This window comes from Helicoverpa armigera, chromosome 27 (assembly GCF_030705265.1).
Source record: "Helicoverpa armigera isolate CAAS_96S chromosome 27, ASM3070526v1, whole genome shotgun sequence".
NCBI lineage: Eukaryota > Metazoa > Arthropoda > Insecta > Lepidoptera > Noctuidae > Helicoverpa > Helicoverpa armigera.
Window position 1 is genome coordinate 3,799,725 of NC_087146.1, and position 17,501 is coordinate 3,817,225.

Here is a 17,501-nt window from a genome sequence, read left to right on the forward strand (position 1 = left end):
TTTTTAATACTTCTTAAATGTAAAGTTCCTTACGACTGTGGAAGTAGGTACTTGGATAACATTTAATCAGGTTTGTAGGTTCGGTACCAAGTTCAGCCCTGTACCAAACTCTATCTCTAAGGTCAATAATTATCAGTAACTTCTCAATCTTGCCATTATGACCCCTAGTTAACTAACTACGGCTGCATAAAATTATTAGCTGTTTCTCGCAGATTTAGCCGCAAGAGGGTCCTACTTCTTACCACCTTCGCACCTTGATGAAAAAGTCGACATCGGTAACAGAGAGGGTGGAAATCATCCATCATATATGAGCATCTTTCCAGTCATGATCGTCATCCTCCGAGCCTTTTTCCCAACTATGTTGGGTTCGGCTTCCAGCATCTTTACAGTCAGATGTCAATAAGTTGGAGAACTAGTCTCGTTAAGAGATACCGGATTGCCTCAACTGGGTTGAGGAGCTGGTCAGATAAGCAGTCGCTCCTAGTAAAACTACTGAGATGAAGTTATTTTGAGCAACTTTATTTAACCTTTTCACCGCCACGCCATATCGGTATTCCTATGCCCTGTACGCCAAGCCATTTTCGGGCTTAATTAAATATCTACTAAAAAATACATAAAAGTAATGATTTAATAGGTTTATTTTGTATTTTTCTGCGACCTGTTTTTTGTCGAGTATAGCCGTCGTTGGCTCACAGGGCACGCTTGCTCATGTCGGCTATAGCCGACATTGGCGTTCAAAAGGTTAAGGGCCTATGCAAAACCGCTACTTAGGTATTCCACAGAAAACTTACCTACAACCTAGACTTAATTCTAATTACCTACTAATTATTATCAATTGTCTTGAAGTTAATTGATGGTTACAAAATCGACCCTTTATCACATTTTTATAAACACTACCCTTATACTCAGCTGCATACCTACCTACGATTAGATAGGGATGTAATGTACATTGGAAGTCTACCAAATAATTATAGGGAAAAGGCTACACAAAATTAGAACATCATCCCAGCTTACAATAAAATTATACCTATTGTTTAAAATTACATAACAATGATACTTAAATAGGATCACAACACCTATTATTCAACATCCTTATCTATTTCCAATTTCTATCAACCATTGTATAATTTATTTCAGGAATAACAATTCCTAATGTTCAATCAGTAGATACCTATATAAAGTTGCATGCACAACTTTGTCATCACACAACTTTGGCTGTTGACTTGTTACCTACCAAGCGCCTACGCATATGTTCAGTGACGTCATAAACATGAAAATACTGTTCGTTTCTTGTGCTTTGCTGTATTTGGTGACTGCGGAACCCAGGTATCATACTTGGAATGGAAACGAAATGTCGTTCCAGGAGTATGTTCACAGGCCACCTAGAGAAGGAGGTATGTACCTTTAAGTCTTTATGAATGTTGAGTTCAGTTAAATCTGATTAGTTACCAGTGTTTTTCTGTGGATGGACTGCCTATTTGACCTGCCCAATCCAGGCGCTAGGTAGTCTTCCAAGTTAATATCGGTCCTGCGCTTGACCTCTCCGGGCCTGTCCGATTTCCACCCCATCGGACTATGAGGGTGAAGGTATAGTGAGTGCACCTGCATATGTGCAAATATGTGTTCATATTGCAGGACATAGCCTGCGCAGCTGGCTGCTCTCTACATATGAGAATAACCACCGCGGTTGACAATCGGCCAGGAGGACATCATCTTCAATCTTCCAAGCTTCTGAGTTCCAGCTTTACGTGTTTTCTGAATAACAAAGCCATAATATCCTGTACCCTTGCTTAAAGCCCTCCCATCCATGAACTGACCACGTCAAGCAGCTCTTAACTAAGAGCCAACCTACTTATCAAGACCCCAATTATTTATGTACATGCTAATTAAAATTCTTTATTTTTCAGAAATCCAAAATCCCTATCCGCCTCCTATGCTGACAGCAGGAGCTATGAAACAATTTTATGAGAGGCAGCGTTCCCAAGGTTCTCAACCATCGTGGAGGCCCAATAGACAGAGGACTATCCGTAGACCGAGCAGACCAAGTAGACCGAACAGACCCAGTAGACCGAATAGACCTAGAGGGCCTAGTAGACCATATCGTCGCCCTCAGCCTAGGAACCAACCGAGATACTATAACTACGGATATCAGAGGCCGAAACCTTATGTCTTCGGGAGTCCCACATTTTACTAATGTTTCCGCCAACTTGTAAAAGGGTGAAACGATAAAATCAGCATGGCGTCTTATCCGCCACAGAAAAGTGCCTGTCAGTCTGCCTCCCAATACTGAATTTCAAACAAATGTCGTCAATTTAAAAATATCGTCAATTTAAATATTTACTTTAAACACGGTACTAATTAATTAAATAAAATAAATGTTTATCAAAAGTTTTGTTTTCGTTTTCTTCTGGACAGAGGATTCCTAAGTACCCTCCTCTCCCTCCCTCCTTCATGTGTAGGTAGGTTAACCATAGGTTAATACCTGTCGGGGGTGCGGAAGAATGATTTGGCGATACCCGTGCCCTCGACAACAGGTAATTGGAGGCAACACCAGGTAGGGTTTTTAGCCGGTAAGAGTCCGGCACACCCCTCCACCTACCCCAGGTGGAGAACAGTCCATGAGGATTTTACCCCCTGACAAAAAAAAAGGTTAACCATAGGTGTAAAAGTATTGACAATAAAAATACATAGTACAGAAAGAATGCTTTTATTTTCCATTAAAAACTATATATACAACATTATTGGCAGCACTCCTCCCGAAGTTTTCTAAAAAAATAATCCAGAGCATACATCTTTGGAAAAAAACTAAACATCAATAATAATAGGTTTAAATAAAAACTCGTTAGACCCGAGAACATAGACAATGTAAACGTCAGTTTTCTTAAAAGAACTGTGTACTATGAATTTTCGCTTCCAAAAGTTAACAGTTGTTTTAAGAAAAAACGGACTTTTATATTGTTGGTAAACTCGGACTTTAGTCTGTAGTTTTTAACAGACAATTAGATGAAAAAAAGGTCGGGTGACCAACATTAAAACTTTATCCTAAGATTTAAAATGCAATGCACAAGTTTTTTAATGTTTTCTAATTAAAATATAATAATTAATCCCACTAGTTATCCTCCAGAATTATATGTAGAATTTACAATTTATTATTGCGAGTAGCTTTTTCATAGTGTGTTATTGCCAATTCAAAAAAATACCGAATTCAATGACCTAATCATATTTTTTTAAAACACGATATTGACGTGATTTGTACCTACTACAATAACTTAGTGAAAACTAGTCATTCAATAAATAATCTAAAAGAAAGGGAGCGAGTGTTTAAAATATGAAGACTATTAAAAACACCTTCAAATCGTTTGCGGTTTGTATAGCGCCTACAGCTGGCAATAAAACAAAATGGCGAATATGGTGTTGCCAACTTTCTTTGCAAGAGAAGTGTCGTGGCGACTTTAAAACAGCTTTTTCGTTGAAATAGCAAATATATACTAATATTATAAAGAGGAAAACGTTTGTTTGGTTGTAATGAATAAACTATTGGACCGATTTTAAATATTCTTTCACCATTAGAAAGCTATATTATTTGCGAGTAACATAGGCTATATTTTATCCCACGGGACGCGAGTGAAAACGCGGGACAACGGCTAGTATAGAATAAAATCAGATTGTATCGACCGGCTTAGCATATAGTGCGATTTAGCTAAATCCTTATCATTTTGTAGCCGACTCTTTTGTTTTTAGATATAATTATGTATGTCTCCCTAGAAAAGTACAGACGTAGGTCAACCTTCCTATATCTGTCAAATTTTACCAATCGAACGTTAAGCTACCACTATTGAGATAAGGTTGAAAATCTATTGAAAAAAAATAGAGGTTGGTGTCTGTACCTACCTTTAGGAAAAAAATAGGTAACATGAGGTGCGTGAACAGCGAATTACCTATATAAGTAATTGGAAAAAAGGAACAATCAAGTTTTGTATGTTGTTTATCAGTACAGGATAGATAGTATAAGATACCCATTTATATGAAAATCACCTTAAAACGTAAGTAGTCAATCAATTTCAGAAATATCTTAACCTAAATAAGGGTGCGAAGAAATAAACAAAGAAAAGCGATTAAAAAGATTTTCTAAGAGAAATGTTAATGAAAAGGATCTAATTAACTGATTTGTAAAGGTTTTCACACAAGCTTGAATTGGCTGGACAACTCTTTTACAATAGACAATAATATATTAAGACAATAAAGAGGAAACATTTTTTTGTATCATCATCCTCCGAGCCTTTTTTTCCCGACTATGTTGGGGTCGGCTTCCAGTCTAACCGGATTCAGCTGAGTATAAGTGCTTTACAAGAAGCGACTGCCTATCTGACCCTCTCAACCCAGTTACCCGGGCAACCCAACACCCCTTGCTTAGACTGGTGTCAGACATTTTTTTGTATCCTAAACCCAAAACTACCGAACCGATTTTAAAAATTCTTTCGCTGTTGGTAAGCTACACTCTTCCCAAGTAACATAGGCTATATTTTATCTCGGTACGGGCTGTAGTTCCGGGTGAAACCGCGGGAAATATTGTAGGTATAACCGGGCAGGATTATAAATGTTAGTTTTCCTCCCGTTTTTAAGCCTGGTAGGTAAACGGTTTTATAGAACTCAACTGCAGAAAGCTCATGTTTCAGTTTTTAACTTTAATATTATGTTAAAATAAGAGATTAAAAGATCTATAAGGACAGACAAAAGATTCGCTCATGTGAAAAAAAACCAGCCAATAATTCGTTACAGTAAACTAAAAATACTAAATATTTCCTGCAACTTTTAAGATTAATTTTATATAGGAAAAAAATATTACGAAATATATATCTATTTAGAACTTTGTTTTTGTTACCAGACCAAAAAATGTTTTTTTTTTTTTTGTGGTAAGTGAATTATTTCTCAGCTATGTATTTACAATTTCACTATAAAAATACTGAAAAAGTGCAGGAAAATTTAACCGTCTAGTATTTTTCAAAACTAAAAACTAGGAGGCGAATCCTATCCCATTATTTTAATTTTATTGTTTCATAAATATGTTTGTTTTTTTTTTTTGGATAATAGGTTTTAATATTTGGAAAAGCCTTAAGTTTGCTTAAATGTTATAATAATATATATTTTTATTAAAATATCTATATTGACTTTGGGTGAACTCATATATTTTTGAAGAACCTATTTCTCAATATTTGTCATACAAGAAAATTATATTGTAATTTTGTACGACAATATAGAGAGGCTATATTATTATTTTGAATTAAGAAAATAAAACAAACAACTGAATTGAGAACCTCCATTTCGGAAAGTCGGTAAAAAAGGGGTCTTCAAAAGGAGAGAAACAAAATACTTTCAACGCGAAATTTTTTATTTCGTTTAAATAGCATTCGCGCATAATCAGAAAACATTGTTTTTATCACATTTACAATACATTTCTTGACAATATCCTGATACAACCTTCATATAAGTAATATTTCGCCGTTTTTTAACCAGCGTCACAAAGTTGCGTGAGCATTTTATTACAATTCTTTTGCAAGACCTTTAAGCCAAACATTGTGCATTAACTGCGATTTCAATAACCTAACCTATTTTCTTACTGAAGATAGTATTTTGTCATAAGCCCCATACGAGTTACGTCAAAATCCTATCTCCGGTAAGAAATCAGCGGATAGAGATTGGTTATTGAAATCCACCGTTCAATTGTATGGATAATATTTGAAGCGGCATTTTTGTATCTACATATTTGTTATTCAATAATGGCATATACAAATTAAAGTCACATTTTGAAAACTTTTTCAGTGTTTAAAAATATACTTTTTAGACTGTTTTCCGCGGTTCCACTCGCGTGAAGAACTGCCTAGTTAAAGCGTGCGGATAACATCTATCTCCAAACAAAGTTGCATCCAAATTAGTGCAGTAGTTTCACCGTTAAGGAGTAACATACAAACAAACATCGCTTTTAATATAGGAAGGTTAGATAACTTGATACATTCCCTTTACGAGTCCACCCAAAATCTCCGGCTGATTATTATAAATTGTCTACACGAGCAGCAGTTTAAAACATTTCTTTTTACGCAAACCATTGAGTATTGCCAAGTATATATTTATATAAACATTATAATGTAAGCTTGGGGTCTGTAGCTTTTGTAAAATTCACCTTTTCTCTATCAAAATATCCTATTTAGATTGAGAACTGATAATCCCTAGGAGGGCACGTGTCGCCGGCGTCCCCCGAATGCTACTCAGTAGCAGTCCGTTGTTACAATTCCACGTCAGAGGCCGTCAGGCGAATTTTAGAATACTCTGACACTAGGGTTTGTTAGGTGATTACACCTGCAGCATAAGTTGAGAAATTGCATACTATTACATAATTTTATTTCCAATACCCATATTATCATAGGGTATTTGTATTTCCCTCCTTTTAACATTTAAATATGAACATACAAAGTCTGCTATGTAAACAACAATACATTATTTCTGGTTCCTATATCATTTTCTTGCCTTTTTATTAGCCCATTGCAGGGCACAGGTCTATTCTCATACAGAGAAGGAATGAGCGTTAATCACCACGCTTGCTCAAAGCGGATTGGCGATTTCAGAGTCAAAATTTCCTCAAGATGTTTTCCTTCACATTTACACAGTCACTGGTGTCCAAGATACACTTGGAAAGAATTAAAATTTATATTAGTACCTGCCTGACTGAGATCTATATGCATATTACTTTATGAACATGATATTATCTTCAGTCATTTTCAGATACTATTTTCAGGCAAACTTTACAAAAAGCTACAGACATTAATTATCCGTAGAAAGCTTTATTCTACGACAATTTTTCGGGTAAGAATTGGGTTAATGTAGTTTTTAGTCCAGTTTTTTTTTATATATACGGAAATATTTTTTCTTTAAAAATTTATATTGAGTGAGAGTGATATTAAGTTAGTGTACGTGTATTTTTTGCACTTTATTTAAGTTTGGTCTAGTAATAAGTGTATTTTATAAAATTCAAAATAAAAGAGAATTTTAAAGCGTCCAATGCTCGCTTATTGGTACAAAAATATGCTGTTATTTTTTTTCTTTTATTGTTATATTCTTTTTTTTTTGTTTATAATCTGTTACAGTTCTGCATTTGAAATTGTGAATCCCATATTAAAAACTGGACTAAAAACCATATAGTTATAAAATCAACTTACGTATAGACAATACAACAATATATAAGTTTACAACCATTATTTACCTGAATCGAAACGTTTATTATATCACATTTTTCGCATTATTAAGAAACCTGGCCGATTCTTTGCTTAATATTGTTTTCATATTATTATATTTATAATACAAAATTACTTTTTTTTTTTCATAAATACATTGACTAAATTTGAACGTGTTTAGATAGTGGGACGACTGTGGCGCAACTGTTCGGCGATTTTTGGACTACCATTTTTACAATTACAGATAAAATAACCTCAATTATTATGTTACAGATTATAACTGCATTTTTTATAACCCATATTTAAAAATGAACCCTATCTACAAACTTGTCTGTCTAACCAAAATCTGCGTGGACTCAACATAAAGGTAAGTCCACACGAGACGACAAAACCCAGCGACCCAACCGTGCAAGGCACTTGAGTACAAAACGTTAAGATGCGATACACGCCAAACATAATGTCGGCTCGGTACCATGCGCAAGTCGCTGCGCAGATACCATTTTAAGGTATGAAAGGGCTCTGCCGAGGCTGCGGGTTGTTCGAAAGAGATACCGCGGCCCTAGTACATAAAAGGCCTACGACGGAACACGACGGTTTTTAGTCAGTAAGAGTCTGACACTCCCTCACCGCTGCTAACCCACAGCGGGAGGGGTCATTTGATGATTTTTGACGTCGTTAAAAAAAAGAAGGTATGAAAGGACTCGGAATTTAGTTGCAAGCCACCATTGAATTTAGCGACACTATTGGCCACTTTTACCAGTTACTGGTAGTCTCTAATAGCCTATCAGCCATCTATCTGACAGATAAACTTTATTGTTTCACAGGTCTCGGATAGCAGACATTATAAGCAGCCTTTATCTGACAGATAGCATTAACTATCAGATAACTGACTCTTTATAGGTGACCAAAATCAACCAATCAGAGGCCACGCAATCTAAACACGGTCTTTGTTCGTACTGGCGGTTACGTTCGGAAACTGTATTCAGTTTCAAAACGAAATAGGTGCGAAGGCTAGAGAATTTCAACTACAATAAATTGAAATTACACAAAATTATGTACACTTACAATAATACCTAGCCTTAGGAAAGAAATTAACAAGTTTATTTTATTACTTTCTTTTAACAAATCGCTAAAGTCTAACTAAATAAAAATTAATTTAAAAAAAAGTCGGGCTGTTGACGTTTCACGCGACTTTTTCGCGCGAATTTTTTGTCGCCCAGACTTTATGAAAAAAGGAAATACATATAACATTTTTTTTATACATACAAACGATATGTAGAGTTATAATAGAAAATAGGATATTCCAAATGGCATTTGTAACTAATACACTTTTTAGTCATATATTTTTTTTACATTTACCTTATAAGATAAGTGGCGGTAGAAAAACTAAGTTTCTTTCAATACCATGAAAATTATACACAGCGAATTCACATTATTTTGCCCTATAATAATATTTAAAGCATGTATTAAGCTTTATATAACACTTTATAATATTTTATAAGACAGCCAAAGGGGAAAGGGGACCAATAAGAACATGATACTAATTTGAATATTTCTTGTACAAAATGTATTTCTCCTTATATTTCACACTAAATGCAAGACAACACAAACTTAAAAACTATTCGTTGAATTTACAGTATTACCATCCATATCGAAAATTACCTAAGTCGCACGAAAAAGTCGCAGCGACTAATCGCCAGTGTGCAACAACCCTAAATGATACTATTTTAAAAATTCACAATTGTCTAACTAACGAAACCTTAAACTAACTTTTCGATACCTATACATCGTTTTTGCTTTAATTTTTAATTAATATTTTGCAATTCATTCGTCCAATCACTCAACGCTACGTCATAATATTTTTGTTTTGTATTTTTTTTAATTTTTAACACCTAATCAGAATTATTCATAAGAATCGTCATTTACATAATGTAAGCTTTTGTATCGTAGAGCATCGATATCTATAATATAATAATTTATCGACACTTCAACAATGAGGGAAGCAGTGACATTGACAGGTGACAGGATACGTCATCGATGATGACAGGTGATGTCTCTGGTAAGTTCCATTTTCAAATCCGCCGATGTGACTGCTTCCCCATCGTACGATTAGTCTTGGGCCAGCCAGAAATAGGAAAAATACTATAAAAATCTAGACAGGCCCTAATACCTACAAAATATACACTTACATATAAAATTATCTTTAAAAAAAATCTCACCATTTTACAAACAACAGTCACTTACGACAGTCAACCGGAAAGTTACTGTTTTTTGTCAGTTTTATTTTTCATTTACATATTTTTTTTATTTGTGTAACCACCGGTTGGCTGTCGGTTTAATGTCGAAAACTGTTAAATCAGTGTCGTATTACGCTGATAATAATTTCAAGTATTTTATGTTCAACAGCATTTTTATGTTAAAAGAAATAAAAAACGAAAAAATTAAAGAAAAATCCCTCCCATTTTAACGATACCTGTCATTATTTTGTACAAAATCACTACTTCAAAAAGAAAAAAGATTACCGGTTAAATACGACACTGAAATAATTAATATTTCAAGCCCAATCATCCCTGCAGGGTGGGTATCGGCGTCAGATGCCGTTTTATTAGTACAGCTAGCAACCCCGCACCTAAAACCCGCCATTTTTTTTATCTAGCAACACAATTTTGGCTCCAAAGAAAATCAATCAGTCTGTTAAACACACGCAATTTATTTACAAAGTGCTTTTATTTTTTTTAATTTACAAGTGACCAGTGACTGTTACACCACAGTTTAAATATTGTAAACGGTTGTGAAGCTACGTTCTAACGTTCGTAATGATATCACTCACACACGCATATGCTCGATGCACGACACTCAGTACTGACAAGCACTGGTAGCGCCGATTAAAATCTCGTCGATGTACATGCGTGAATAAGTGTCAATTTTACGAACGCTAGAAGTTAGCTTCACAACTGTAGTACAAGTTTATACTGTGGTAACATGTCACACATTCGAATTTTAACCAAAATCGAGCCAAAATCGCGCGCTCAAAAAACAAAAGAAGAGAAAAAAAATCAGTTAAACAGTGAAAAAAAGGTTTTAAACTGTAGTTACACTACACTACTGAGGTCCGATAGTTGTTTTCTTGAGGAACGTCGACACACGCAGCGCTGGCGGGGTTGAGACGTCACTTGTGACCGTTCCCCAGCGATTGTTCGACGACCTGCAAACCGTACGACGATTTGAGCGCACAGCCGTGTGTCGTCGTTTCCCAATGAGGCTGCAAGGGCTACGCACAGCGATGGGACTGTATTAATATATTAACTTAAAATAACTTTAAAATTGGTTGTACAAAAAAAAAGCTAAGAAAGGAAAATGATATAGAGAGAAAAAATCCCACCGCTGCGTGCTCTATTTACACATTTACATCTCGGGTTTTTAAATGAATTTTGATTTAAATTTCATTTAATAAACCGAATTGTTATGTGCCTCCCGCCACCAGGGTTTTTAAAAAAGCGAGGGTTCCCAGCGAATAATGTGCGTTTGCAACCCAGAATGAACTTTTTAAATAAAGAAATTGTACACAATTTCTTTGTTGAAAAAGTCCTGAGCCCCAGGAGTCACGATATACACAGCTGCGCGCAAGCTATCATTTAGCTGTTACATTTAAACATCGAATGGTTTTCAACTAATTTTATCGCACTATAAAGAAATAAACTGAAAATCGTTTGCGCAACAATGCGGAACAGTAAACGATTGTTGCGCAAAAGTGCATTAATTGCGCAATGGTGAAAAATGTTTGCGCAATAGTCAGACTTATCCCATCATAGCACGTGACAAAAATAGTTGAAAACCAAAAACAAAATGGCCGTCAGACATTGTCAAATGTTGTTCAGTCTTTCGGCTGAAAATGACAACAACCACAGAAATGTCGTCATCTATAAAAAAAAGTTACACAGAAAATTACTAAAGACATTTCATTCACATGATAAAAAAATGTACACAAAATGGACACATCTCTAATTTCACTATAAAGAAAAAAACAGTAAAAAAATGTCACGTCATACAACATGGCATATCATTTCGTAAAAAATAACAGAAATTAGAGACTATTAATGATAAAAAAAAGCAAAAAAAGAAACAATGGAAATTATATTTTTATTATAAAAATACTAAAACAAAATATAACAGCTAAATAATAAATGAAACGGTGCTTTTTGACAGATCAGTGAAATGTAAGCGCCATTCTTTTTGGCATCGCTCTTGCGTCCAAAAGTTGAAACAACTGAATATCTCACTATAGATTTCTATAACATATCCATCATCTATTCTGTGATTAGAGATAGACATTTGAAATATTGGTATGTATATGGAGAGCTAATGTCACAATGCAATCTCTAATCGTCGATAGACAGGTAGATACGTTATAGAAATCAATCGATTCTATCACACGAACGATGACAAAAAAATGGCGTCGATGTCCAAGCCACATCGTCATGCATATAACAATTAATTTTGTTATTATATCATGTTTAAAAACATTTTTCACTACTTCCGGATAGCACTTAATATTTTTTTGAAGGAATAATTCTATATCAAATTACTGGTACCTATCCAGAGGTAGTGAATGCCATATAATTATATTTTAATGTTGATATTTTGTTAAGGCTCAAGAGAAGTCTGAATCATCATGATATGCTCGTTACAAAGAACAACGAAATAAAAACCTATTCAATATATTTATAAGAAAAAAAGTTTGTGAAAAAGTGAGTATTTTATAAATCACAAGAAAAAAATAAAAATGAAAAATAGGTCTTCTTTTTTGTAAGCTCGGTTAAAAACCAGATAGGAAAATGAAAATTATTTGGAACAAGTTTTCGTTGCGTTGTTCCTTCTACGGCCAAAAACAGTTTATAAATTGTACTGTTTTAATTATTTTTTCATACTGGTGAAATCTTATGTTAGCATGACACCTTCACCATTTCAATGCAGGACAAAAATAACCTATTCATCGGTAATTTTGTTTAAAAAATACAAAAAATGTTCACAAAAGCCTTTTCAAATAAAATTGCAACATTTCGTCAGCTATGTTTTTTTTTTTAATTAAAATTGTGTACTGGTATTTAAAAATTTTTAAATAAAATGCAAAACTCGTCAAATTACGAAATCATACTTTTTAATTAAATAAAATCGTTTTGAAAACATAATAAATTCGTTAGATTCAACTTATGCAAACAGTTATGCTAGTTCACAATTATTTATATGAAATTCGTAAAGTATGGTAATCTCAGTATTTCTATGTTAAGACATAATTCGACACAGTGCATAAATATGAATAAAAAAAAACATTTGCATTGATTTTCTGTTAATTATTTTTTTTTTTCTGTTTAAATTGATTTTCTGTTAAACTTTTTTCTTGATTTAAAATAATTTTGTATTTATTGGTGTTGAATTACAGCTGAACTTTTGATATAAAAATTAACAAATCAATATAAAAATAAATCAATATGTACCGTCAATATTATATGTCAATTTTGTCTAATTAGATTAGAAAAAAATATATTTTTATAAAAAAATTAATAAAAAAACACCATGTACTTATTATATTGCCAATATTCACATAAATTGCACGCCTAATGTAATAAAACGATTATTATCAACAAAATGCAATTCGAATTTTCTAGAAAATAAAACATATAAAAAATAAACTACTGAATTAGCCTCTAAAAACTTAAAAATAGTGATAATGTGAGGACTTTTTGTACATTTTAGTTTCAAGAAAATTCGAAAAAATATTGACACATAATTTTTTGAGAACATCATAACTAATATTTTTTATATAACTACAATAAACTATGAACATACAAAAATTAAGGTAGATATTTCTTGTCATAATTAAATATCATGAACAAGTAATTAAGTACTCTCGTTTTGGAAAATATTTTTAAAAAATCTATTCCTATTTTAGCAAAATGGTAACAACAATGGCACCATAATCAGATGTTTCGTATTTTTATTTTAAACACTTAAAAAATATGTAATATACAATTGTTTTCATAGATAGTAGAAGAGTTGTTTTAAAAAAAAGTTTAGATAGTTTGTATCAAAGACTGCCATAGGAGCTTTTTTAAAAGTAATTGACAAAAGGTGTTTTTTTTTTTCTTTTTTTTAATAATAAATCTAAGAAAACATTTGTATAAAAATAGCAATTCCATAATACTATTTCGCTTCGAAATAAAAAGCTTAAGTTTTAAGGAACATTAAGGATAAACCCTGTAACATTTTTTTTTTACTTTTTGATCATTTTTGAGCAAGCATTTATTTTTATTTACATTTTTTACAACTTAAAATTAGAAAATATTAATTAACAAGTCAACTTTAAGCTTAACGAAAATTGATTTTTAACTAAAAACATAATTAAAGCTGAAATGGTAATGTGTTCAGATAGTCGCTTACTTATATATTTTCGAGTCAGCAACTTTGTAAACCACTTAATAAATAACAGTAGTAAAATAAATGTATTTTAAGAAAACTATACTCTCAAGAAAAAATAACCATAAAAAAGAAAATTTTAGAGCAATAGAAATCTATAGAAATAAATAATTATCAAATTAGAAATAGAAGTCCCTTTTTGGAATGCTACATTAGAAAAATCACTTTAACATTAAGTACATACATATATGTATATATTTTTAGTCTTAAGATTAAATAAAAATATCACAAAATGTGATGCATCTACTATAAGAGTCAAAAATTGTAAATATATTTATTATGAGTAGTATATGGTATATATTTTATAAATATATTAGCTGTCAAATTATACCGAGTGACCGGTAATTAGTGAGCGACACTAGAACATGTTATTGTACTCATAATTTCAAACAACTTTCCCAATCAACTTTTTTATTATATTGTGATAAAACTTATGACTATATATACAAAACTTTATTTGGAAAAGTTGGTAATAATCATGAGTAAAATTAAAATAACGTGTTCAAGTATCAATCACAATTTACCAGTCATCCCATATATTATAGCAATAAACTATATTTCTATAAAACAGTGGTAAACATTTACAGTACAGATAAGTTTTTTTTAAATATAATTTGTCAAACATTTTTAGAAGAACAATGGGTTTTTTGGATATGTCCTTTATAAAATCGGTATAACTATTATAATATGATTTTAAGACATATTAATAGAATTACGCTTATATAAAGCATGCCTTAAAAGGGTGTTTTGTTTGAATATATAACATCATCATCTGCCTAGCCTTTTCCCAACTATATTGGGGTCGGCTTCCAGTCTAACCGGATACAGCTGAGTAGCAGTGTTTTACAAGGAGCGGCTGCCTATCTGACCTCCTCAACTCAGTTACCTGGGCAACCCAATACCCCTTGGTAAGACTGGTTGTCAGACTTACTCGCTTCTAACTATCCATAACAACTGCCAAAGATGTTCCATGACAGAATATATAAAATATATAGTAGGATAGTTTTGATATTTATTGTAAATAAATAAAGTTGTTAAGTAAATATTTTAATAAATATATAGTTGATGTTTTTGTGATACTTTATGTTGTTCCCCTAAAAACGCTTGACGGTCTAAATATATATTTTTAAGCGCCCTGTAAAGTGGTACAGTCCTATATAATTTGTACATAAGCTACAAAAGCTCGACACCATTGTATACATAGTTTTTGCATTTTATTATATTGTAAATAGTTTTATAAATCCTAGTAGCTATTTTGGCAAAAGTGTTCCTTCTTTTTTGACAAATACTGTAACCATAGCTTTGACCTAACGTTTTCCAATATTTAAGTGTTTTTTTCTTAAAATTCAAGTATTAAAAATTGTATTTTATATGTCTGTTTGTCGCAAAAACGAACACCAAAACAGCTGCACTACTTTTAATGATATTTTTGTAGTCTTAGCTATGGTCACAGTAGTTCAAAACGTAAATATCCTCAATAGCATAAGTTGAATATGAAAAAACATTCAATATAAACATTTCTCAGTACTTCTATAAAAGCTACCATTTAGTAGAATTACTATATACTATACACAGTCTCTTATTAGACCGACAATATCTTAAATCTACCAATTCCCATAGTAAAAACACAACATTTGAAACACCATGCGAATACAACAATATGTATAGAAAATTCAACCTTGCATCTGAAAATTTATAGTCAGATATGTTACGAAACTACCACAATATAGAAAAATACAGTATTTTTTGTTTTTTTTTTTCTACGTTAATAAGTACTATTTTCGTTTGATTTTGTTGTAGCTTTTATCTTTTTTAAATAAAACTCAGTAGTGTCCCAACACATCTGACTACAAACACAGCTCAACACATATAAACAGTCAAATTATTTTAACTAGCAATGACTACTTAAAAGGTACTAGTTTTGTGGCACTATTCTGGGGGCGGTGGCGGCACGGGCGGGGGCGGCATGGCGGGCAGGGGCGGCTGCGCGGCCGGGGGCTGGGGGCCCGGGGGCCTGGGACCCGGAGGCCTGGGACCCGGCACGCAGGCCCCCGGGTACATGAACCCCTCCATGCCGTAGTAATAGCCGTCCATACCGATGCCGTAATACAGCGGCGGGGGCGGTTGTACCATGTAGTAGGGTAAGGGCTGTCTGTAAGGGACGGGAACATTCCAGTTGCCTACCTTGGGGTGGTGGGGAGCTCCGTTGTGCCGCGGCAGCTTGTGCGGCGGCGCGGGCGGCTCCTGCGCCGCGCTGCGCTTGCGGGTGGACGCGTCGAGCACGTCGCGAGATATCTTGATCTTCAGGCTCGACGGCTGCGGCTGCGGCGGCAGCGGCGGCGCCGCCAACCTATCCTTAGGAATCTTAATCTTAAGACCGGGACTAGTCGACAACTTCTCTTTAGGTATCGTTATCCTCAGAGCCCCGTCCTGCTGCGGCGGTTCGACCGGCTGTGGAGGAGGACTCTCTTTCCTCTTCTCTTTGTCCTTTTTGTGTTTCTTTCTCTCCTCCTTCGATTTGTCCCGGTCTTTGTGTTTGTGTTTGTCTTTTTTCTTCTTTTCCTTCTTATGCCTGTGTTCGGGCACTTCTTCTACGGGGGGAGGGGGTTCGACAGCCGCGGGGGCAGGCAAGACGGGCGCGGGAGGGGGCTCGGCGGGCGGCTCGCGCTTCACCTCGGGAGACTTGCGTTCTGTAGCCACCGTTATAGGCGCTGGTTTGGCTAAACTTTCCTTTAGTAGATTCGATACTAGTGTAGGATCAGTTTCGATGCCGTTAACAGGCCTAGTGGGCAGCTCAGGTTTCCGTTCTGGAGCCCTGGTTTTGATCGCCGTGCCCCTCTGCGAGTCGCGTATAACATTCTCGTACCCGGGTGTGTCCTCAATCTTTTTGACGACGGGCACTAGCTCTGGCTCGGAACTGGACGAAGGCAGCCGTTGTCTCGGCTGCTTCGGCATTTCTTTAGAGGGGGGAGAGGAGAATGGGGACAGTATCGCCGGCGGTTGCATTTCTCTGATAGCCGCTGTAGGGTCCGGCCGCTTTCTGTGCGGGCTGGGCGGCCTCTGCTCTTGTGTTTGTACGGGAGGCTGAGGTACTTGCGGCGCGGGGGGCGGGGTGGGCCTGACCTCGGGCTTGGGTCGGTGCGGAGGAGGCTGCTGGGGCTGCGGCCTCCGTGGAGCCGCCGCAGCCGCCGCGGTGGGAGTGGTCGCATTCTCAGGCGAGAACAACGAAGGTGGCCTCGTCCTTTGAGGAACCACTTCGGGTTGAGATGTGGGGGGCGGATGAGTAGGTGCAGGCGTGGTGGTAGTGGATGTTGACGGACCGGGGATGGGCGGCCTGTGATGCCTGTGGTCGTGAGGCGGTTTGGGATGGTGGGACTTGTGTGGGGGCCAGGGATGGTGCTGTTTGTGGTGGCCGTGTTGACTGGAAGGTCTCTGGTGGTGGGGAGGGGCCTGGGCATTGGGCCTGGGCTGCGGGGCTCCGGGCCTGGCTTGCTGCTGCTGCTGCATGGCCTGTTGCCGCCTCTCCCTCTCCTCCCGCCTCTCTCGTTCTTCCCTCTCTCCCCGTTGTCTGTATAGGTTGTAGTCTATCTTCTGTGGTTGTGGTTGGGGTGGAGCGGCTGTAGTGGCTGGCACGTAGCCACCCGGGACAGGTTGGCGTCGCCTCTCGCGTTCATATTCTGTGACAAAATAATATAACGATGACTATCTCACATGGTGTAAAAACTACTGCCTTGAATCAGACATAAGTCTTGTAAATGTATGAGCTTCGAATAATGATCTAAAAATCGTCGTTAAATTTTA

General features: G+C 35.6%; 1 protein-coding gene across 2 annotated transcripts in view; it reads right to left on the bottom strand.

The window, feature by feature from the left end:
* Positions 1 to 5,371: 5,371 nt before the first annotated feature.
* The window catches only part of LOC110384615 (cyclin-T), a 30,067-nt gene continuing 17,937 nt past the window's right edge, over positions 5,372 to 17,501 (bottom strand). The window contains exons 8-9 of one of the 2 annotated variants that reach the window (XM_064042034.1): positions 15,885 to 17,377; positions 5,372 to 10,431 (exon numbers count right to left, since the gene is read on the bottom strand). In XM_064042034.1, coding sequence (XP_063898104.1) covers positions 10,396 to 10,431; positions 15,885 to 17,377 — 1,529 coding nt within the window. In that variant the 3' untranslated portion in view covers positions 5,372 to 10,395. Of the gene's footprint in view, positions 10,432 to 11,343; positions 17,378 to 17,501 lie in introns of those variants that run through there. The other variant, XM_064042033.1, reaches the window with a different exon arrangement.